Below are 22,220 nucleotides of genomic sequence, written 5' to 3' on the forward strand. Positions count from 1 at the left end.
TGCAAAGCTTTCACAAGGAAAACAGGGAGTAAAAAATAACACACCAATATACATGATTTATATGTCTATATTCTGGATCTTAATGGTTTAATTTGTCTCTAACTATTTTATAATAATTAAATTAAAAATCTACATGTACAAAAATTGTTTTATATATACACGAATTTTCATGCATCGTAGACACTAAAGCTAGTTGGTAAGTAGGTACAATACTCATATTCCAGAAGTATACATTAAACATTACGGTGATATTGAACAATTGAGACTAAATTGGAAAACACCTGAAGTTTTGTAATCTTTTAAAACCCACTGTTATAACAATAATTATTAATAATAAATAGATTGTTCTCCAAAGACTTGATTTTTTTTTATTTCGATTATGTTCGCAATACAAATTGACTGTGACTGTATTTACATCAACATTTAATTCACACACCATCACACTTTGTCCACTAGTATGACATGACATGGGTTTATTTTGTGTAATCGTAAATTTGTGGGGTAAGGGGATCCCTGACCAGCCCACGTAAATCTTATCCCCCTCAGTGCAGTAGAATTGTCCTCGAGGGGCATTCGCGAAACACAATCGAGGTGGCACAATCTTGGCAGAGAGCCACCAACATTACAATGAAGAGTGTTATCAGAATCACTATAAAACCGCTCTATTGGAAACAACCGAACAATGTTATACTAAAGGTACTTTTACGAATGCTCCGTAAAATGTTCCTATACAGTTCGACATCGAATAAGCTGAAAATGATAACACCCTATACTTCTATAATGATACATAATATAAACGTTTATTTACACACACCGACAATACATTTGGCACAAAGAGGCGTTTCACGCACACGGCCTAACGCGTTCCACTACAGGTTCTGAGCAAATATAGGTATGCAGAGAGATATCTACAGAAATTCTTAGTATTCTCTACTAATCCGATTTACAATATTGGTGAATACTTACTTCTATGTTATTTACATCTCACAATCAGTCGTAATAGTTAATATTTTGGCAGACAATCGAATTAGGTATGGATAAAACTTGACGGAGAAATACCCTATTTTGGATGCCTTTTTTATTATCCGATACAAAGAAAGAGTCACTTTGGTAAACTCTTATTTAATAAACTCTGTACTTAATTGAGATTATTGAACATGAAGTCGAATTTCTACGTCAAGGTTTATTAAAACAATATCTTTATAGATAGTCAAAATTCTTTTTGGCACTGCACTATTACTGTATAAACAGTCGTAAATAGGCCGGACTAAAAAGCTGCTAAAATATAATGCATATTGTAAAATCTTACAAATTCAGAAATACAATTTTAAATTACATTTATTTTCAGATAAATTATCTATGATAAATCATATTTCACAACCGGTTACTGATGTTTGGTAAAATGATATTCTACATGGATGAACGAGTGTTAAGTGAACTATAGGAGATCCAACTCCGAGTTCAGGAAATATTGTCAAGAGTCTCAGACATAGAAACATCTAAAAGCGTCTAGAAGTTGCTGTCGTATTCAGAACGACGTCGAGAGTAGTGCGAGCGAGGCACGTATTCGCCGGTGTAGCCGTAGATTTGGGAACCACCACCGCCACCCGTTTGCCCATAAAGCTGCGATCCTCCTCCATATCTATGGGTACATAAAAATATATAAATGAAAATCTATTGTAATGCGCCATAGTTGTTTGTAATAATAAAATACGTCATAGTGCCCGCATTTTTACACTTAGTATTGCTTATAGTTAATTATGAAAATGAAATTATTTTTCGAACATAGATTACTTACGAGGCTTTTATCAATCAATGTAATTAATTTGGCTAAGATGTGCTCACCCGTAACCATTTCCAGAAGCGCCGTATATCTGGGAACCGCGTCCTGAGTCCGGCGTATAATGCTGCATATACTTTTGCAGCTGTGGCGTCCATTCTGACCGCCACGAGTCGCCAGGATTCGGATACGCCAACTGCTCGATGAATGCCGTTGACATTCGCTGAAAAGTAAATAAGAATATAATAGAAGTCCCTTTCCATAATAAATTAAACATCATAAGCGGCCCATTTTCAGTGTTCCTAAAATATTGTTTTAGGTAAAGGTCGTAACGACACATATAACTTAACATTAACAATTTATGATTTTTTTGTGCTTTTTTAATTTTCTACCCTTTGGTGAAATGAAAACTTCAAGCCCAATTCATCAAATTAGAGTGAAATATTAAAGTATGAAAACTATTTGAAGGTGGTTAAACACACTATGGAGTATTTTACCTTCCCTGACGGAGCGTAAGGTAATTCTCTCTCCTTCAATTGATGCACATCGTCGAAGCCTCCCATGTGATTCTTATCCAATTCTCTAAGCATATCTTCACTAAGCGGTATAGGTTGTTTAGCTTTGGCACTTTTTTGGCGGTTCACAAGCTGGAATACAATACAATAAATGATAACGTAAATTTCAAACAACAAAAACTAAGAAATCTCCACATTTAGATGCACTTTAAATTGTTTTACGTACCACTGTGACTCCGAAAATCACGACGAAAAGAAGTGATGCCATGGCTATTACTATAACAGCAATACCCCATTGAGGGAGGAATGACTCTTCCTCTTGTTCTACATGTTTTGGCTCCTCACGTTTTGGCAAAACTGAAAAAAAGGATAATTTATACAACAAGCCGTTGCCGTTTTCAATTGAAACTAAAATTCCAATACATACCAATAAACTCAGTGTATGCAGGATCCATAACAAATTTCCCAATCTCTAGCTTTCCAGCCGACTTGTCTATCGTTTTGGTCATCTTTTCATTACTCTTTTTCATTCTCTCTTCATCTGGCTGATCGCCCAACATTACATTAGGATCAAATTTGTCATTTGATTCTTCCTGCAGAATCTCAACGACAGACCCAGGTTTCGCTTCGCGCAGAGATTTGTGAAACAGGCTTTTCAACTCTAATGTATCGACTCTTTCTTCAACTTTATTGAGTTCGATAAAGTAGTCGACTAATACAGAGCCTTGACTAAACCCATCTATACGGATACCTTTGTACCATTTTTTGAGCAGATCAGATTTTGAATACACAGAGTTTAACTGCAATGTAAATATTTTTGATAATGCATTTGTAATTTGCATATAACATGTGACAAGCAAAAATGTAATATTATTCGAACTCACCTCTTCCTTTACCTCTTTAGCTAACCGTTGCCAATCCTCTGTATGATGGTCTAATAATTCCGGAACCCACTTAACTCCTGTAGTTATAAAAATTTATTTAATAAACACATATGATTCGCTATGAGTACCAAAAAAATTCTGAGCATATGATTAACATTTTACGGCATCACGTGAGGTAGAAAATTACATACCTGCTACTATTTTGATAGTAGCAGCAATATCGCACTCCTGTTTACAAATCCCAGGGGTTGTCGATGGTGGAGGCGCTGCTGTCGTGGTAGTAGTGGTAGAAATGCGCCGTGTGGTTTTTTCTGTAATTGCTTCGGGTGCTGGAGTAGAGACCGAAATATCCTTGTTCAGAAACTTTTCTATCGAAAACGGTGTTGTTGATGGTGACGGCCAACCAGTGAACTCCGTTGAGGCTCTGAAAAACAATTATTATTAAGTTGTAATCATTTTTGTCATGTGTTAAAGAATTTAATAGATATGATGTAAAAGAAATATCATACTTTACCTTGTAGGCCAACCCTTTTTAATTGCTGGCGTTACTGGAGATGGACCTATACCATGACTTGGTTTAGGGGTAGTTTTTCTCGTATTTTTGTTACCAGGTCTTGAAGGGAAAACAACTTTAAAGTTTCCGGTGGACTGAGTGGAGCTGGGCAATACTGGTTCGTCGGTACTGTTTGAATTAAAGCCAGGTGGGAGTAAACTTGACACATCAGTAACTTTAAATTTACTTAATGGATCATGAGTCTCATTTTTAGTGTCACTCTCATCTTTAGTCGCATTTAATTTAAAACCTGGAGGCAGAAATGCTGTGATGTCCACTTGCGTAGCCTTGATTGGCAGTTCAGGTAAAGATTTAGGTTTCTCTATAGTAGGTTCATTTAATTTGAAATCTTTGGGCAAAAATGCGCTTATATCAACTTCTTGTATGGATATTTTATCGAAAATATTAGCCTTGGGAATCGATTTCACTTCTGTTTCTTCAGATGCAGGTGGTTTATAGCCTGGTGGTAAAAATTTGTTTAGATCGTCTTTTTCGAACTTTTTGAATAAGTCCTCTGGAACTTTTTCCTTTGGTCGGTATTCTTTTGGAAGGAGAGACTTGTCATCTAATACTATAACTTTGTTTTTAGAACTAATACCAGAAGATCGTCCTTGTGTACCATTTATAACTACGTCAGAATCTTCAGTTGATGAAACAGCAGGTGTAGTTGTAGTAGTAGTAGTCGTCGTAGTTGAAGTTGTAGTGCTTGTTCGTTTATCTTTATAAGAGTGTCTTTGTTTGTAACCTGAGGGCAAAAATCCTGGAGGCAACTCGTCCATTACAGTGACAAACGATGGTTTTTTCCGCGGTTTAGGCGTAGTAGATGTTGTAATTCGTGGTGTAAATTTCTTAATCAATACCGGCGGTGGATCGGGCGATGATCGTTCAGCCACAGTAGGCACTTGAGTGCTCTTCAATGTAAAAACATTCAGCGTACCCGGTGTTGTCATCGTCGTAGCAGTGAAAGCAATAGTACTGTTTGCAATAGCCTCTGTGGTAGTTTCCATAATATGTTTTATATTTTTATCTCCACTATTTAAAGACCCTGATAGTACAGCACTTGATAACTCAGACTGAATACTGTCCAACTTATCATTAATATTTTCAGTTGATGATGAACTACTACTAATTTGTTCACTGGTTTCCTCTTTCGGATCTCTTGTCACAAATTCTGCAAGATTTTCCTCGTCTTCCTCTTCGTCATCAGCTAATACTTGTTTCTTTTCATCTTGATCTACCGTAAGGAATGGTAAAAATCGCGCGCCCGATACGCTTCGGCTAGTTTGAACTGAAGCAACTACTATCCAATTCTCAGTTGTGGCTAGTAAAGAGGTATCATTATTTTGACTTCGTTCTGAGGTTGAGGCTGGCAAAGCTCCTAGTTTTTTAGTCGTGGTAGGAGCTAAAGTAACATCAGGGATGGAAATTGTTCCATTAACAACGCTCTTGGTTGTCACCACTGAGACAACTTCCTCTCCAAGAATAGATGGTGTTTCGATGGATGACACATCTTCACTAGAAACAGAAATATTTGTGCTCCCTAATGTAATAGTTTCATTTGAAATCTGTTCAGGTTGATCAATGATAGTTGTGTCTACAAAATGTTTGAAGTTCTCATCTTTGACCGTAGCATTACCAGATTTCATTACCACATGAAATGATTCTGTAACATCTGGTTTAGACTCTTCTGTAAATATTTCCGGTTCTTCTGTAGCATCATAGTCATCATATACGTCAGTTGCATGCTCTGTAAAATCATGCGTAGGCTTTGACGTAGTGTGTTTTATTTCACTGCTTTCGGTTTCATCATAATATTCATACTCTTCTTCTTCTTCTCCGCTGTGTGTATGTTCTTCACCACTATGTAACTCCTCTTCGAAATGTTGAGGATTATCTGTTACTTTTTTCATTTGACTTTTAGTTGAAGTTGGAATAGCTGTTGAAGTTAAAATAGTTTTAGGAGTCTGACCAGAAGTTATCTTCGGTAAATTATCAGCATTCATTGAGCTGGCATCAGGTTTACTATCATCATTATTGTTTGAAGAAGTTTCTGAACTGCTGTTAGATTTAATTACTTGGACGTCGAATGATCCTTGAGTATTTTTCATAAGCTCTCTAAATGTACTTATATCACTAATGTCGTCTTCTAATAGCGGCTCCAAATCTAGAAGAGCTTTGTTCTCCTTGGAACTTGATACGTTTTTCGGAATCTTGCTGTTATTATTTGAATCCAATGGTTTATTTGGCGCATTTTGGAAGATTGTCGTTTCTTCTAATGGTAATTCATGATGAGTAAATCGTAAGCTACCTGGCCTAATATTCAGTCTTTGTTTATTTACAAGTTTATTAGGATTATATGTTGTTACTCTGGGATGATCAAAAAGATCCTGATTTTCGTTATCGATATCCTCATCATGATTAATGTGACCGCTTTGACCATTACTTTTTAAGCTGTTGTTATCAAATGGTATGTTCTTGTATCTATTATTTTGCAAGTAGTCAATATCGGGGTTATTTATCGTTATTTGTCCTAAAAATGTTTCTGGTTTTGAAGGATCATTTTGATAGGCCGCAGAATGAATTTGTGGAGGAAGTTCAGGCCTTTTAGTTGAGGCTGGATGAACTAATTGGAAGTTGTAAGGTAGAGCGGGCCTAAACCTTTGTTTCTGAGGAGCACTGAAGTCTGCTTGATTTGCATAATAAGGTGCGCCAGGCTGACTTCGGCCAGTAGGCAATTGGAAGGGTACAGGATTTTGATTGTAATTGGGACTTGGAAATCTCACATGACCCTCGCTATAAAGTGGTTGCTGTGACGACTGCGGTACTCTAAAGCTGTCGCCGTGTTCGAAATATGTCGCTGGGCGATTATTTGGGAATATAGATGGTTGAACTTGAGCAAAACTTCTTTCCACAGGTGTGTAGTAAAAGTCGTTTTCATCTGAAACAAAAGGAAACGCAATTAGTTTTTATCGTTTAAGTGCAAATCATGTAAATCGATTGCAAATGAAAATATATAATATAAATAATGTTAAGTTTATCCATCGAATGCAAGTCCGACGTATCATTGCAAAATTATTAACACGCCTAATTGCTTTAATTAGATTTTCTTATTAGTTTTCTTTATAATCCATTCTCAAGCATTGCGTACTTATTGCATATTAAAAAAAAACCTGTAATTTGCACATGGCGAATACCATTTGTTTTAAAGCTATTATGTATATATTATTATATTATGTACGTAGCAAAAATTTCTTCAGTCTCATCAGTATTACAATTTCTTGCATAAAATTAAAGCACAGTTAACAGAGCATGCAGGAATTAAATATTCAAATTATGCGCACTATATTACGTGTTGCGTCAATCATGAATGCGATTCAATTGTATATACACTGCAGATTGTATTCAGGCAAGTTTAACAATTTGAAATGAAACTTAATCCAATTTTACACACACAGGCACAGGACCGGGAGACTGCTTAAGAAAAGGCCAGTCGTGGATACATGTAAGCTGATGATGATGATAAGAAAGGTAGGACATATTATGGAAAATAGCTGTTACATTGTAATGAATTAAACAAAAACCGTTAGTTTCTATTGTAACAGAGTCTTTATCTTTTTTCTTTCTTTATTTCCCCAAAGGCATTAACTTTAATTGAGTTTGCGACTTGGTGTTTATCTGCTAAGATAATTACGATAAGTGAAATGTAATTCAGTTAATCAATCCAATAAATAATAGCTGTTTACCAAAGTCTACGAACCATAAAGTAATGGATTTTTTCTTAACTCATTATTTTATTAAAGGAAATGGACGATAGATCACAAGATGATGCTCAATAGATGAAATGTTTTGTCCGTCATTGTTGTTTATGCGTTCTATTTCCAAACAAGTAAATAAGTATCCATTTTTATTGAAACATTCGCATTTGTTCTCTTATTTTCCGTTTCTATTTTACATTCTTTTTATTATCATTCAAAAATAACTTAATTATTTAATTCTCAAAATAGCATTATAGAAACTAAATAAAACACTTATCTTTTTCACTTCACTCTGTGAAAAAAGCACAGACAGACTGACAGAAGTGTAACACAGTTAAAAATACTGTGAGCCGTGAACGATGTGGTTTGAAATAGGATGTAGTGACAAAAATAGAAAAGGGTATGCTGAGATGGTTTGGGCACATGGAACAGATGAATGAATGAAGATTAACGAAAGAAATATATGTATAGGGCTAAATTGGAAAACATCATTAGAAGAGGACGGCCACGAAGAACTTACTCAGAAAAACATCCTTTTAAACTGAGAGTGTTCTTAAAAAGTTGTTAACATTGTAAGAAGAATACAAGCTTGTATGGCAAGATTGATGAATGTAAATGAAGCAAGAGAAATTTATCAGGATTGTGCTATGTGGCGATCGATAATCTCTGCCTACCTCAATGGTAATCGAAGGGAGTGTGTATTTAAATGAATAAATAAACGAAAATTATCTTTTTGGCTTCATACTCTGAACTCTACTTTGCAATGCCATACGAAGTTAATAATCCCCGGATATACAATATATATGTAGATGAAGAAGATAATCCGGGAGCAATTACTTCGTTGCGGATCACGACGACGACTAATAAGAATGACGTAGTAGGATCAAGTGGTAATAACAATAAAAGAAAGTAATAAGACGTTTATGTGGCGAATTTCTGTGGATTTGGTGTATAGCTACAGATATCTGTGTCAACTTTACAACCCACTGTTGGTTATGGCTATCTTAAAGAGAAAAACCATTCAAGAATCAACACAACTCACTTGTGTTTTAGCTTTATTGACGACATCGGTAGCCTAACGGTTTACATTGTGGGCGCTGGATGCGAAGGTCCCGGGTTCGATTCGCGATTGAACCAATTTGGGAAATAAAGCTTTCGAGTGGTCTGGGTGTTCTGGGTAGTGCCCCGGAGTAAGTTCCGTTGCTCTGGTACTCATATTACGGGGAATTGCTTAGTCGAGACCAGGTAATTGGTGTGGTTGTTTGGCACATATACATTCCGCCGTTGCGATGAAACCGATAATGCTGTAACCCGCAATACCTGCATAAATGCTTTTTTCTTTTTCAGCTTCATTCTTGTTCAGTTTTATTTTCTGCTTCGATTGATCTGGGTCTCATGTCTCTAAAATGAAAAATAAACTCTGGACAGCATATTTTTTTAACGTTTTTTTCTGATTAAGAAAATTTAAAAAAACGAGTTAACCCACATAAAATCCTGTATTTTTTGCGAAATGTGCGTTACATAGAAAACACGTAATTAAATTTTTCTGTGCCGTTGATTACAGCATTTTTGCGTTCCCTAATATTAAAATTGTATCACTTACAGCATTTACTTGGGTGTTGTTAAGTACGAACAATGTTATTTATTGCGTTGTAAGGGTCCGAGTTTTAACAGTGCAATGAGTGTTACGATATTTAAAAACAAACAAAAACAAGTACATACAGAACTTCTCCTTACGTCATTTTATCCTTCCCTCGCTTAATGACACCGCAACTTATAGCAATATTTAGAGACTACGCATGCAGCAGTGAGGGTACTTGTGTGTGTTGTCCGAGGTTTTTTATAACAAAATCGAAAGTACTTTTTCAATTATTATTGTAAATATTATTTCTTTTCCTTATTTTATTTCATTATTTATTATATTTAATCTCACTTATTTATTCAGACCACGAGAGTCAGAAATTAATGACCTACTTAGAACTCGTAAATACGATGCATTTAAATTATAGTGAAATTTACTCAAATCACCATTATTAAAGTGATTTTAATCGACGAAGAAATCCTACAAAGTTCGTAATTTATATTAATTTTATTGTGATATATAGGTATGTTAATATATGTTTAGGTAATTATTATTTACTAAGTCACTAAAACGGATTTAGATACAATATTGCAAACAAGCCATTTTCTGGATACATACATAAACCTCTCGCCGTTCTCCCATTGGGGCAGGCAGAGAAATGTTTATACCTGTAGTGCGTTACCGTCTTTTTATAAAGTTTTTTCTCACTTCACATAACAGTAACCATCATCATTTATTCAGCAAACTCATGTATCACAAAATTTTATTTCTAGATAGCATGAACCCTGGCACAGCCAATAGCACACATTATGTCATAATAGTTACTATCAATAGTCTAAATGATTGTAGGTATATTAAGTCATGCATGCCACAAAGTTAGATACACGTATAAAATATATTCTACACATGCTAACAAATACAACACAAATAATGTCAGAAAAATGAAAAAAAGCCTAGGTGAGCTAAAAGAGAACAAAGAAACAATTTTCTGTCGTCGAACGCTATTCTACTAGTTCAAAACAATCTAAGACTGAAATTTTAAATAACAAACTACTACGGCCATCAGACGGTTCTAATAAATTGTAATCTAATCCAAAGTGCAACAATCTTCCACCGAGAATAATTTAACCATATTCAATGCCACAAACTGCATCAAGAAGCTCCGTGACATTTCACCAAAAGATATGCAACATGCCAAACTCAAAACTAGTCTCTACAAAAGTTTATGATCTGACGCCCACGTTAGAAACCCTGAGAAAAATTTATTCAAAGTATCTACTAAAATGATCATAGAAAATGTGTACTTTCAAAAAGACCAATAATGCAGAAGCTGGTTGCAGTACCTGGACCTAACGTTCAATTGACCAGTTACCACCCGAAAATACCAATGATGTACAACCGGGTTGCAGTTCATGGAATATGACAAAGAATTACGACACTATTTAGAATGTTTAATTTTAATGTTTTTACTTAATTTTTAAGTCTGCTTGATGGATGAACATAGTTTGGTTTTAATTTAAATTATAATCATGATAAAATTTTTCTACATTTTTACTATTTACATTCTTTACCTAATGCCTACGAGGAATAGGGATGGTTTAATTATTATTGAATTTATACTAACACGTAATAATTTTAAATCTATAACATGTAGATAATCTTTTACCTTGTACCAGGCAATAAACTAAAATAGAAAATATAATAACAAAAAGTGAAAAACTAATAATCAAGAGTAAGATTAGTTGTTGATTATTATTCTTTTATGGAATTTATAATTCATCAGTATAAGTTCTAAGAACGATGTAACATGGCACACAAAGTGTCAATGATTTTGTTTTATTGTGCTAAATCTCCAGTATTATAATTCGATTTGTTTCATTGTACTCATAGTGACCAAAGTCTTTTTCATAAATAGTGGTTCTTTTTAATAATAAACATTTTAAAAGCCATGTAAATTGCATGTGATTTTCACTAACACCATTTTAATGTACCCTGCTTCGGTTTAAAAAATACTCTTACAGCAGTATTGAATTTCATGCATCTTCAACAAGTTGACATTCAAAGACCAAAAATGTGTTAAGGAGCTCTAATTCATTTACATCACTCTTAGAGTACCGTAAATTGACGGTATTAGCCGCACCGTCTTACAAATTAACTTGAAAGTTACAGCATTCTTTGGGGTTAAAATCTGAAAATGAAATTGTCGTAACCCACATAATCGTCATTAGGAGTAGGACTATTTCAAGTCCGAGTTTATCGTTAAGAAGTCCTATTTTTTTATAGTTTATTTGCTAAATTTGGCACAAACCGTTTCAGAGCTATGATTTTTTTTCGTTTTTGCAATTTTTCTTTTGACTCCAGTGTTGAGTTGAGAATTTGAGTTTTTGAGTGCTACAGCATTATTGCTTTCTAGCGACAATGTAGTTCAGCAGGTTGTCTAGAGATTTCAGACATTTAGACCACGAAAATATCTTCAAATTTCAGAAGATATTTAAGTGATCAAAATACTTTACAGTATACACACACACGTATAAAACATTTTTGTTTATAGTTCTTAGGTTGTCGCGATTCTTCCATTTAGGAAACTAAACTATTTTTCAAAGTCAGCCGTGACCATGGTACCTGTAAAGGGCGCCAAACGTTAGTTTATTTGAAGAAACAAATATACGCGATTTAGAACCGAAAATTTGTTTGATTTTCTATTATTGTTTTTTCCAAATTCAAATTCAAAATATCTTTATTTCACAGGTAAACAAATTACACTTGAATTATTCAAATTATTTAAACACTACGAAGAATGAGTAAGAAACTCCATTATAATGATATTTTTCTCTTTTATCTTTTTTTTATAACTTCAACTGACGGTACGCATGTCGTACACCTGATGGTAAGTTACACACCTGTCTATATAGTTACAGTGCCTCTCAAAGCTTTAAATCGCCAAGATCTGAGGAGCACTACCACCGCGCCCGTCACCCTGAGGTATAAGTTGACAAGCCTCATATTCCTGTAATTTCACCAGAACCCTTACCGTTCAAAACCGGAACACAGTAATGCTGACATTACTGCTTAGTGGCAGAAATAGATAAAGTGGCAGTACTACCCTGGACGAACTCTTTCACAAGAGCTCTACCGCTACTAAATCATTTATATTTATTTCATAATATTACAGTCAAAAATAGCAAGAAAGCAGCACTTTCATAAATCTTGACCATGCGTGTACATAATTGTTTTACTATAGTTTTAAACCTCGTAAATAGTAAATCAGAAAAATCAACATATTTATTATTATGCAAACATAAATTGTAAATTAAAATGTTGAATAATTTTGAGATACTTCACAACTACTGTCAATAACTGTCATTCTGTTTCTTAAATTATTATTGTATCCATCACTATATTTTGTGGAAAAATTGCTATTCTTCTGAATATAAATTAGATTTTCATAAATGTACTCTGACACCAATGTAAGAATGTCAATTTCTTTAAATTTTTATTTAAGAGTACTTATACAAACAGAACAATGCAACAATCTTTCGAATAAAACTGTGTCAAATTCATTCTTCCGCAAAGTAACCTATCGAGAGTTCTTTACGATACTTTTTAACTGAAAGACCAATCAATTTTTTATTGAAATTGAATGACAAACGCACACTGCAGAAAAATCTAATGCAAATTTAAAAGAAGCTCTCTCCTTTTGAAACATACACGTTTTATTTTCTTTTACGGTAAACGTTTTTATCATGAATGGTAGGGAGGTTTCCACGTATTGTATGAGACATTTCGCATGATAAAATCTTTTCTTCGCAGCCGTGATTGTCTGGTTTTCGAAACATAAATTTGTAAGACGAAATGTAGAGTAATTTGCCTATTATTCGCATATTTTAAAATAACTTACTTTATATTACATTTGAAGATTCCTTTCTTTTGTTGTCTTATATATACAACGCTCAGAAATGTGTTTGTAGTTCTTTCAATCTTCTGAGAAAAAAGTGTCAAAGGAAACGAACATTATAGGCAAAAACTACAGACAATGATAAACGGCCCCGAGCAATCATCAAGGCGTACCCACAGAATACTCCCATTTGGGGATAAAGAATATATACAACATGGCACTTCATAAGGTTGTTCCGCTATCTCGCGGTAAAAGGAATCGATTCGTTTTTTTTTTCTGATTAACTTTGTAGACCGCGAAATTTCCCCTGGGGTTTCCGATTTCATCGTTCGGTGTCAATGCGATAGTGCTGCAAACATATTCGTGCAGTAGAGAGAGATCATTATTATGATTCCTTGAGCAATGAATCGGTGTTGCATCGCAGTAACTCAGTATAGAACGAAACGATGTTATACTACCACGATATTCAATATATATATTTTTTAATTACCTCATTAGTTTGTTACAATTAAGTATTAAATATAAAGATCGAACACTAAGAATAATTGCTTCAATTTTTTAATATTTATGTATTATTTAACACTACAAATTCTATCAGATAAATAGTTAGTAATACACTGAAACCCTTGAGGTATTTTTAATGTGAAATCGTTCCGGCTGAATCGAACCAGCGCCTTCAGTATACCGTGCCTGACGCTCTCCCGATTGAGCTACGGAATGAACCAGCAGATCTTACGATTTTTTCGATTCGTTTGTTTTGTTTTCGGTTTTTAACATCTTTTTCGTCCTAGCGCCATCTGTGCGAAATCTATTAATTACTCAGCCAGGTGCCTTTACAGCTGCTGACTAAAGATGTCGCTGTAACAATTTAATATTAAGTTTATTGAATATCATGATGTTTTACTACAATGTTATTCAATTATTTAATTATTTACATACAAAATAGTAGGTACCTATAGGTCGTATATCATAAATTACTTGAAACAAACGGGCAATGTAAAATCTGAGGGATTCATTGAAACTCCGTACCACCATTGGTCTATTTTAAACGATTAATTCAACAGGAACTAATGTAACTATTTCTGGGGTAAAGTGTATGTGCTCAAAGCCATGTCTTGCTATGGACAAGGATTTTAATAATAAAGTTGAAATTTCGTGTAAGTTTGAAGTAGATAATTATGATTTATATGTAAATTTTGGAAAAACTATTTCACGTAAATTTTATTTGCGATTACAAATTTAATGAAAAGTTACAAATTTCAGTTTTACTTTTTTTAATGATACGAATATATAGTATAAACTCTTAAAAAAGCTGTGGTAGCCAAATGGTTGGACCTACCGCCTCTTGAGCAGAGGCCTTGGGTTCGAATCCAGGCTCACAAAACTGACTTTCTCGGAATTTATGTGCGAAATTTAATTTGAAATTTACCATGAGCTTTTCGGTGAAGAACACATCGCGATAAAACCTACACGTCCCCAACCCGCATTGGGCCAGCGTGGCGGAGTATGGCCTAAACCCTGGCCTGAGAGGGGACCTGTGCCCAGCACTGGGACATATAAATGATGTAAACATGGGTTCATGATATCAAATATGTCAAAATTAATTAGAAATGAACAAAAATATTTTAACTAACTTTTGAAACACTGTGTATATTTATTTGTTTAAACTTTTTTGCACATTACAACAAAGTACAATTGGCGCCTGAATGCCATAAGGCAATGTATATTATGCGAGTTATGTTTTGTAAATTAACTATTCTTAATTCACCTACATGCCCAACTTTGGAGCGTATATGTCGACGCTTACTTTACAATTCTAGTAAAACGTCTAACGTGCATTTGGAAAATATTACAGGACAGCGATTTAAAGTAATTTTTTAAGAAAAAAATCATAACTTTAATTTTACGAGTATTTGTTATATGGAAAAGCTGAAACATAAGTTTTTCATATAACAAATAAAGTTAGGCTTACGATGTTTTTTATTTCTTTATATCGCTCTCCTGTACTATTTCCCAAATGCACGTAAGACGTATTACCCACAGAGCAATAATTACAGTAGAAGTTTATCATTTGTTTGTGTACATTTTGGCCACACCGGTTCTGGTAATAATCGAGGCTTAAGGCATTTCCATTGTCTTTCTCGTCTGTGGTTTTACCTTTTCAGCGTCTATGTGTTAAATAAAGTTTGGTAAAATTGTTAAACAGTAATAAGTTGTAATTAATATGTGTAGCAGATGGGGCAAATCGCAGGAAATTAGGTAGAGGGAGCATTACACCCGCCACCGCCGCCCGCGTGTGCGTGATATGTGTTAGGGCAGGGTTTAAAACGCTGTACACAGAATGTAGATGGGTAATACCACAAAATATAAATTTATATAGATGTAGAATTTACGATTACGTTACAACGCATGTTACTGTTATAAAGTGTTGCTACATTCATGAAATATGTAATGCAGGGCGTCTGAATAATTAAGTTTTTGTCTGAACTGCGTTTCAACTACATTAGCTACTCGAGAACAATAGACATACCCTTCCCGTATATTGTAAAATAATTATTAAGGGAACTAGTAAAATAAATATGTTGAATATTATTTACCTATATTCAATATTATTCAGACGTATGGTATTGAAAAAAAAAACAGGTTTTTTTAACAATTTCATAAATTCGAGTGTTCACAAAAAATTAGCAATTTTGATTTTGATAACGTACATTAAATCGTAAAGATTTGTGGGGCACTTCTCGCACGTCACCCTGAGATATTAGTTGATAAGTCCCATGTGCCCGTAATTACACCAGTACTGTTACCCTTCAAAACCGGAACGCAGTAATGATCACATTAGCGTTTGGCGTCAGAAATAGGTAAGGTGGCAGTACTTCCCTAGACGAACTCTTTCACAAAGGCTCTACTGCTACTACCATTAGATTACTATACTATGCTATTAGACTGCTATTAGACTGTCTATGAAACATTTCATTTAAATTGCCTTGAATTTCGTAAAACTTTCAACTCTATATCTCTTACAATAAGTTAGAAGAAGTTGTAATGCCCCAAATCTTTTACGTGAAAATGATACAAAGAGAAGCACTGAGGACTTATCTATAAGCAACAATTGAAAATAGAGAATTCCTTTTTCGCGCGCCTATATAAACTATTTTTAACGAATATGGTCCACTGAGTTCATAAAATATTCTACAATCAATCAATCAATCAATCAATCAATTTATTTATTTGTCAGAATAAGGTACATTGTGTTCTTAATTCTAGGTAAGTCCAGCTTATTCTACCATAGTTGGCATGCAAATAATTATATAGGTACAATTAAATTCAAATTCTAATAAATGTCAAATACAATACTAAATTAATTATAACTACAATAACAAATTAATAAAAAAATATATCAAATCACATTACAATAATAAAAATAAAATGTTTATATGTTACTCACATGTCTAATTAAATAATTTAGGTAAAATATGTCAGTAAATTATATGTCAAAAAATTCGGCCACGGAGTAAAAGGTATTATTTAATAAGAAATATAAAAGTTTCTTTTTAAATTCATTAAAATTACTGATTAATCGAATATCCTTAGGTAGATTATTATAAATTTTAGGCGCCATGACAAATGCACTTTTACTAAATAAAGTAGTTCTATGCGATGCTATACATAATTTGTCACAATTACGTGCTCGTGCAACTTTCTTAAACATTTCTGGGTGCTTTCTGATGAAAATAGAACATTCATAAATAAATAATCCTGGTAATGTTAATAAATTAAGTTCTTTAAAGTAAGGCTTGCAGCTGTCTGTTCGCCTTAATTTGCAAATAGCTCTCACACACTTCTTTTGAGCACGGAGTACGGAATCAATTCCTGAAGCATTTCCCCAAAACATTATCCCATATCTTAAACTAGAAGCTACGTACGCATGGTAAGCTTGTAGAACTACTTCTCTCTCAACAACTTTGTTCAGCTTAAACAGAAAATACGACTGTTTGCTCAGTGTTGAACAAACCTTTTCAATTTGAGAACTCCACTTTAATTTGTTATCAACATGTAATCCCAGAAACTTCGTAACATTCGTTTCATCGATATTTTTACCGAGGAAATCAATGTTCTTTATTTTATATTGATTTCTTTGTCTAAAACTCATTAACTTGGTTTTATCAAAATTGATTTTAAGATTATTTAATTTTAGCCAATTTAATATACACGTCAAACTGTCTTTAACTTCATTCTCACTATTACAAATTACTGTGCAGTCATCTGCAAATAATACCATAGGATGCATAATTGACCTTGGAAAGTCATTGATATATATTAAAAATAATAGTAATACAGTAGAGGTGTTTTGAAGTATCGTTAAATGTAAAACATTCTGTTTGGTCGAATTCACGAAAAATAAACCAATATCAAGGTGATGTTTGGATTTCATTATCGTGTACATAGGGCGCACTATGAGTTTCCGGAACTGGTCACTCACATAAACAATATTTAAAAAGTAATTAATTACAACATTTGAAAATGGAACACTTTGGCTGTAGAATACAGTTTACTTCATCTGACTGTCACTTGTTTTTACGTTGTGGCGTCATTTTAGAAATTGGTTGTCTACATCACAATGGATTTAACTCGTGAAAATTTTCATAGTATGATTTTCTACGACTTTAAGTGTAATTTAACAGCTCAGCGGAGCTTCGCTCGGCTTCAAACTGCTTTTGGCGATGAAGCCCCATGCAAAACGACTATTTATAGCTGGTTTGCAGAATCCAAACGCGGTCGTGTGAATCTCAGTGACGAATTTCGTGGTGGTCGCCCGTGCACTGCTATGAACGGCAAAAACATCGATGCTGTGCGCCGTATGATCAAAACAGACAGGCATGTGACATACCATAAGATTCGGGCATCTTTAGGCATAGGCATGAGTCAAATACAATCAATACTACATAAACATTTGGGTGTGAAAAAGCTGTGCTCTCGGTGGATCCCACACAATTTGACTGAGGCTCAACAAAAACGGATCGCGTCACTTGGTGCAATGCCTTGCTTACCAGATTCAACGAAGGAGCGTCAAATTTGGTGTGGGATATAGTAACAGGTGACGAAACATGGATTTTTAGTTACGATCCCAAAACAAAGCAGCAATCGAGACATGGATCTTTCGAGATGAGCCGAAACCAAATAAGTGGCGCGCGTGCCTCTAAGCGGATAATTGCTCCTTTTTTAAATAAAACTGGACACGTGGCAACTGTTGCTTTAGAAAATCGTCGTACCGTGAATAGTGAATGGTACATGACCATTTGTTTGCCGGAAGTTATTGACAAACTCCGTAAAAATAACCGTAAACGCCGTATCATCTTGCACCACGATAATGCCAGTTCTCACACGGCCAGACAGACAAATGAATTTTTCAAGGTGAACAACGTTGACTTTATGAGCCATCCCGCGTACAGTCCCGACCTGGTACCTTGTGACTTTTATTTATTTCCAAAAATTAAGAACCAGTTACACGGTCAACGATTTTCAACACCTGAAGAGGCTGTCGAAGAGTATGAAAAATATGTTTCAGCGATTGTTACGCAGGAGTGGTGGAGTGGAAATGTTTTCAAAATTGGTTCATTCGTATTAAGAGGTATATTTACGCTAACGGAGAATATTTTGAGAAACAATAAATACATTTCTGACCATTTATAATATTTTTTTCTTATTCAGCACCCCACGTACAAATCTTTTTTTTTTTCAAACTCGGAGGCTGATTTTTAATGTTAATAGGCAAGTTATTTGACTAAATAATATACGATTAATTAAGAAGTTACGATTTCACGATAGGTGTGACAATTGTGTTGTATTGCAGCAATTGTGTTGAACTACTACCACCTTACCTATTTCTGCCGCCAAGCAGTAATGTCAGCATTACTGCGTTCCAATTCTGAAGGGCAACGGTGCTGGTGTAATAACAGGCACATGGGACTTGTAAACTTATATCTCAAGGTGACACAGAGGCAGTGCCCCTAAGACTTTTACGATTTAAAGCTCTGAGTGGCACTGCAACTGTTATGGACAGGCGTGTCGCTTACCACCAGGCGCACGACTTGTTCGTCTCGTCACTTGGTATTAAGCAAAAAAAAAACTTATGACACTACTCATAATTGCATGAAAGGTCTCATATAGGTATTAATATGGTAGGTATTACTCGTCGATATGTCGTCGGTATGGTATGTTATGAGTGTAACAAATTTCGAACTAAGTATATTTTCAAGTTATATTTTCTTGTCACTTTATATGAACATGTAGTAATAAACTCTAACCTTTCTTTTACACGTCTTTCACCTATAAAACTTATATATTCACGTGTCTATATTCATATAACAACCACATATTAGGCCGTCGCGTAATTTTTTCCTCAACATTTATTTTTCCCTATAGCAAGCTTCGTAATTCGCAAAAGTCAGCAAGCAATCACTTATCCGCGCATAATATATTCTACCGTTACTCAATTGGTGCCCACCCTGGGGCATTCAAAGAAAATCACTCAGTCACCTTGACTTAACTCACATTTGCAGACATGTGACTGAAAAACTGGTGACAGTTGCGGGAGAAGCATAAACGCAAAAAAGATATGACCACTCTGGACGAAGGTATAGAAGAAAACGTACATTCAAATTTAGATGGGGAAGAGTCGGACACGATGATTGACAAAATTGTTACCCCAGAATGATAGAATGAAATTAAAAACAAAAATGTATGTTGTGGTTTTTACTCTTTATGAGATATAACTCTTTTCATTACAAAATAGGTTGTTACATTACGTTGCCTTACTTTCTCAAACTCGTATCTTAAAGCACAACGTAACCGAAATGCAAAAAATGCATTGTACATCAGCAGCATCTTGCAGGCTGATTTCACATCAAATTTCCTTCTTATTCAGTGAAAATGAAGGAAATGTGATGTGAAATTAGGTAAAAGTAAAAGTGTTAAATAAACTTCTAAAGTCTTAAAGTAATGCATTCAAATTAGCATCCTTGATAAGAAATTTAAAATAATGGAAAGTTGTGCCATCTTCTAATCATTCAGGAGACGGCAAAACTTACTATATAAGATACATGTTTGAGAAAGTAATTATTACATATTATTGTTATTAAATATAACGATTAAATGCAATATTTTCATAATATACTACGCTTAGTCTCTTCATTTTACAAAAACAAATTAGAATTCTCACAAATATAGCCCAAACAGATAGTTTTTGTTAACAGTCCCGCACTAGGGAAACCCTGTATCGCGGGTGCCATGAACACACACATAGACAACCACAAACTACACCCAAACTCACGAGAGAAACCGACGTAAGCCATACAAATATTCCTCCTCGCCCGGGAATCGAACCCGTGACCTCTGCGTGGCAGACCAGCATGTGTTGCTGTTGTAAGCCCCATGTTACCAAACATAAAATCCTGACTCTCCATTATTGTATATACATATTAGAAATTTTTATGCTTGTACCATGAAGACCTGTATCAAAATCGTAAAGTCATCATAACTAAATATGCATTTCGATATAGAAACTGATTCGAGTTACCATATTCTGGATCAAATATGCATTTCTCTAGCCCATATATTATGTCAATAAAAATATATAACAAATGTCCGGAAACTGTAAAAAAAAAACAAGAATTGTTTTTCAAACTTATAGAAATTTCTAGTAAATAAAAGCAATTTTAATGTAAGAGAGTTTTTAAAAGATAAATTCTTGATACCTGAGTTTGTTGACTATTTGATAATAAGTATATTTTTAAGTAAAACTGTTGGTAACTATCTAATTCTATATTAAATAAGTGATTATGAGACTAGTCCTCTCTTCTACTATTTGCTATACACTGTTCAGGGTCCATAATTTGATCTCAATATTAATATAAAAACGTGTAATGTACATTGTACATTATGGAACGCAAAAGAATAATATAATTTATAGATAAAGGATAACTGCGACTCGACGCCGATACTACACGTAAAACTATTTTTCATTTCATTCGATACATATACGCGCCACTATAACGTCAATGATTTTGAAACTAAATGCCTCAGAGGGCCAAGCTATCTATCAAAGCATGCCAATCGTTCCTAGCGGGTGGTAACTTTGTAAAAAGTTACTTCTTTCATTACATTGCTTCTGTTTAGGGAATTATTCATCGCCACGGTACTATAGTATGTTCACGATAGTTTAGGTACAGGTCTGCAAGTTGCCTCTTTTCGAGAAACAATCCGTCTTCATTTAATGTTACTGGAAGTTAGTTAGTTAGTTAGTCTGAAAGGAAGTAGTTTCTATCTCAACAATTATCTAGTTATAACTTACGTTGATTTCTTCGATTGCGTTTTATTAAGAATATCTGCGTATTGAATCAAGTAAGATATTCTGCCCTCCTTGCAGTAACTTTTGAGATATTCGCAACTAAAGTTTCATTGTCACTAAAAAAATATAAATTATGCTGATTTTGCTTAAAAATAAAACTGAAACCGAATAAGACATTAAAAATCCGATTAATGAGGTGGTAGATCTCATTTTGCTGATCCCAAATTTCGCTAAAAAATTTCAATTACGTTACTTTGGATAAGAAGTGCAGTAGACCAGAAAAATTGGGCTGCAGGGATTTTGTAAATAAACCAATAAATTTTATTGAAATAAATTACCTATTGGGGAATAATTTATATTAAAAGAAAATTAGAATATTGTGTAAATTTTTCGTCTTTTTGCTATCGATACGGAATCTTTTCCTTTCACAAAAACTAATATCGCTGTCTACGTTGAAACGCCTATTCAAATCACGCACGAGTTATCGTAAAGCAAGCAAAAGCAGTGTATATTTAAAGGCACCTCTCTGATCCCGGTTCATCCCTAATTAAAGTGGACCCTCACGTTCTGTCCACGTTTGAGTAAGACATCCCAACCCACACGTTTATCCTAGTTTGCCCTCACCTAATAATAACTTACTTTAACTGTATTGTCAATTCGTGCTCAATTCTGTGCTTGGCTGTCTATATCAAAGTGTGTATAGAAAAAATAATCAGTATAATGTACTTTGTTGTACGCCAACACGTCTCTAATGTTTATAATTAGTTTTTAATTTATTACCAATCAACCACATACTTAGGTACTTTACACACAACATTTAGAAACCACTAAGGTTTGAGTCAATGCTGTTTGTTTACGTCTTACTTACTTACTTACATAATGACGCAGTGACCCAAAGTAGATCTA

General features: G+C 34.3%; 1 protein-coding gene across 1 annotated transcript in view; it reads right to left on the reverse strand.

Annotated features, from left to right (window-relative positions):
- Positions 1-399: 399 nt before the first annotated feature.
- LOC113232847 (mucin-5AC) overlaps positions 400-22,220 on the reverse strand; it is a 91,256-nt gene continuing 69,435 nt past the window's right edge. Inside the window, exons 3-10 of the mRNA XM_026467697.1 lie at positions 3,694-6,670; positions 3,371-3,603; positions 3,180-3,256; positions 2,723-3,095; positions 2,522-2,652; positions 2,278-2,427; positions 1,846-2,003; positions 400-1,642 (exon numbers count right to left, since the gene is read on the reverse strand). Coding sequence (XP_026323482.1) covers positions 1,510-1,642; positions 1,846-2,003; positions 2,278-2,427; positions 2,522-2,652; positions 2,723-3,095; positions 3,180-3,256; positions 3,371-3,603; positions 3,694-6,670 — 4,232 coding nt within the window. The 3' untranslated portion in view covers positions 400-1,509. The remainder of the gene's footprint in view (positions 1,643-1,845; positions 2,004-2,277; positions 2,428-2,521; positions 2,653-2,722; positions 3,096-3,179; positions 3,257-3,370; positions 3,604-3,693; positions 6,671-22,220) is intronic.

The sequence above is a fragment of the Hyposmocoma kahamanoa genome, unplaced genomic scaffold, assembly GCF_003589595.1.
Source record: "Hyposmocoma kahamanoa isolate Upper Pololo Valley unplaced genomic scaffold, ASM358959v1 78, whole genome shotgun sequence".
NCBI classification, from domain to species: domain Eukaryota; kingdom Metazoa; phylum Arthropoda; class Insecta; order Lepidoptera; family Cosmopterigidae; genus Hyposmocoma; species Hyposmocoma kahamanoa.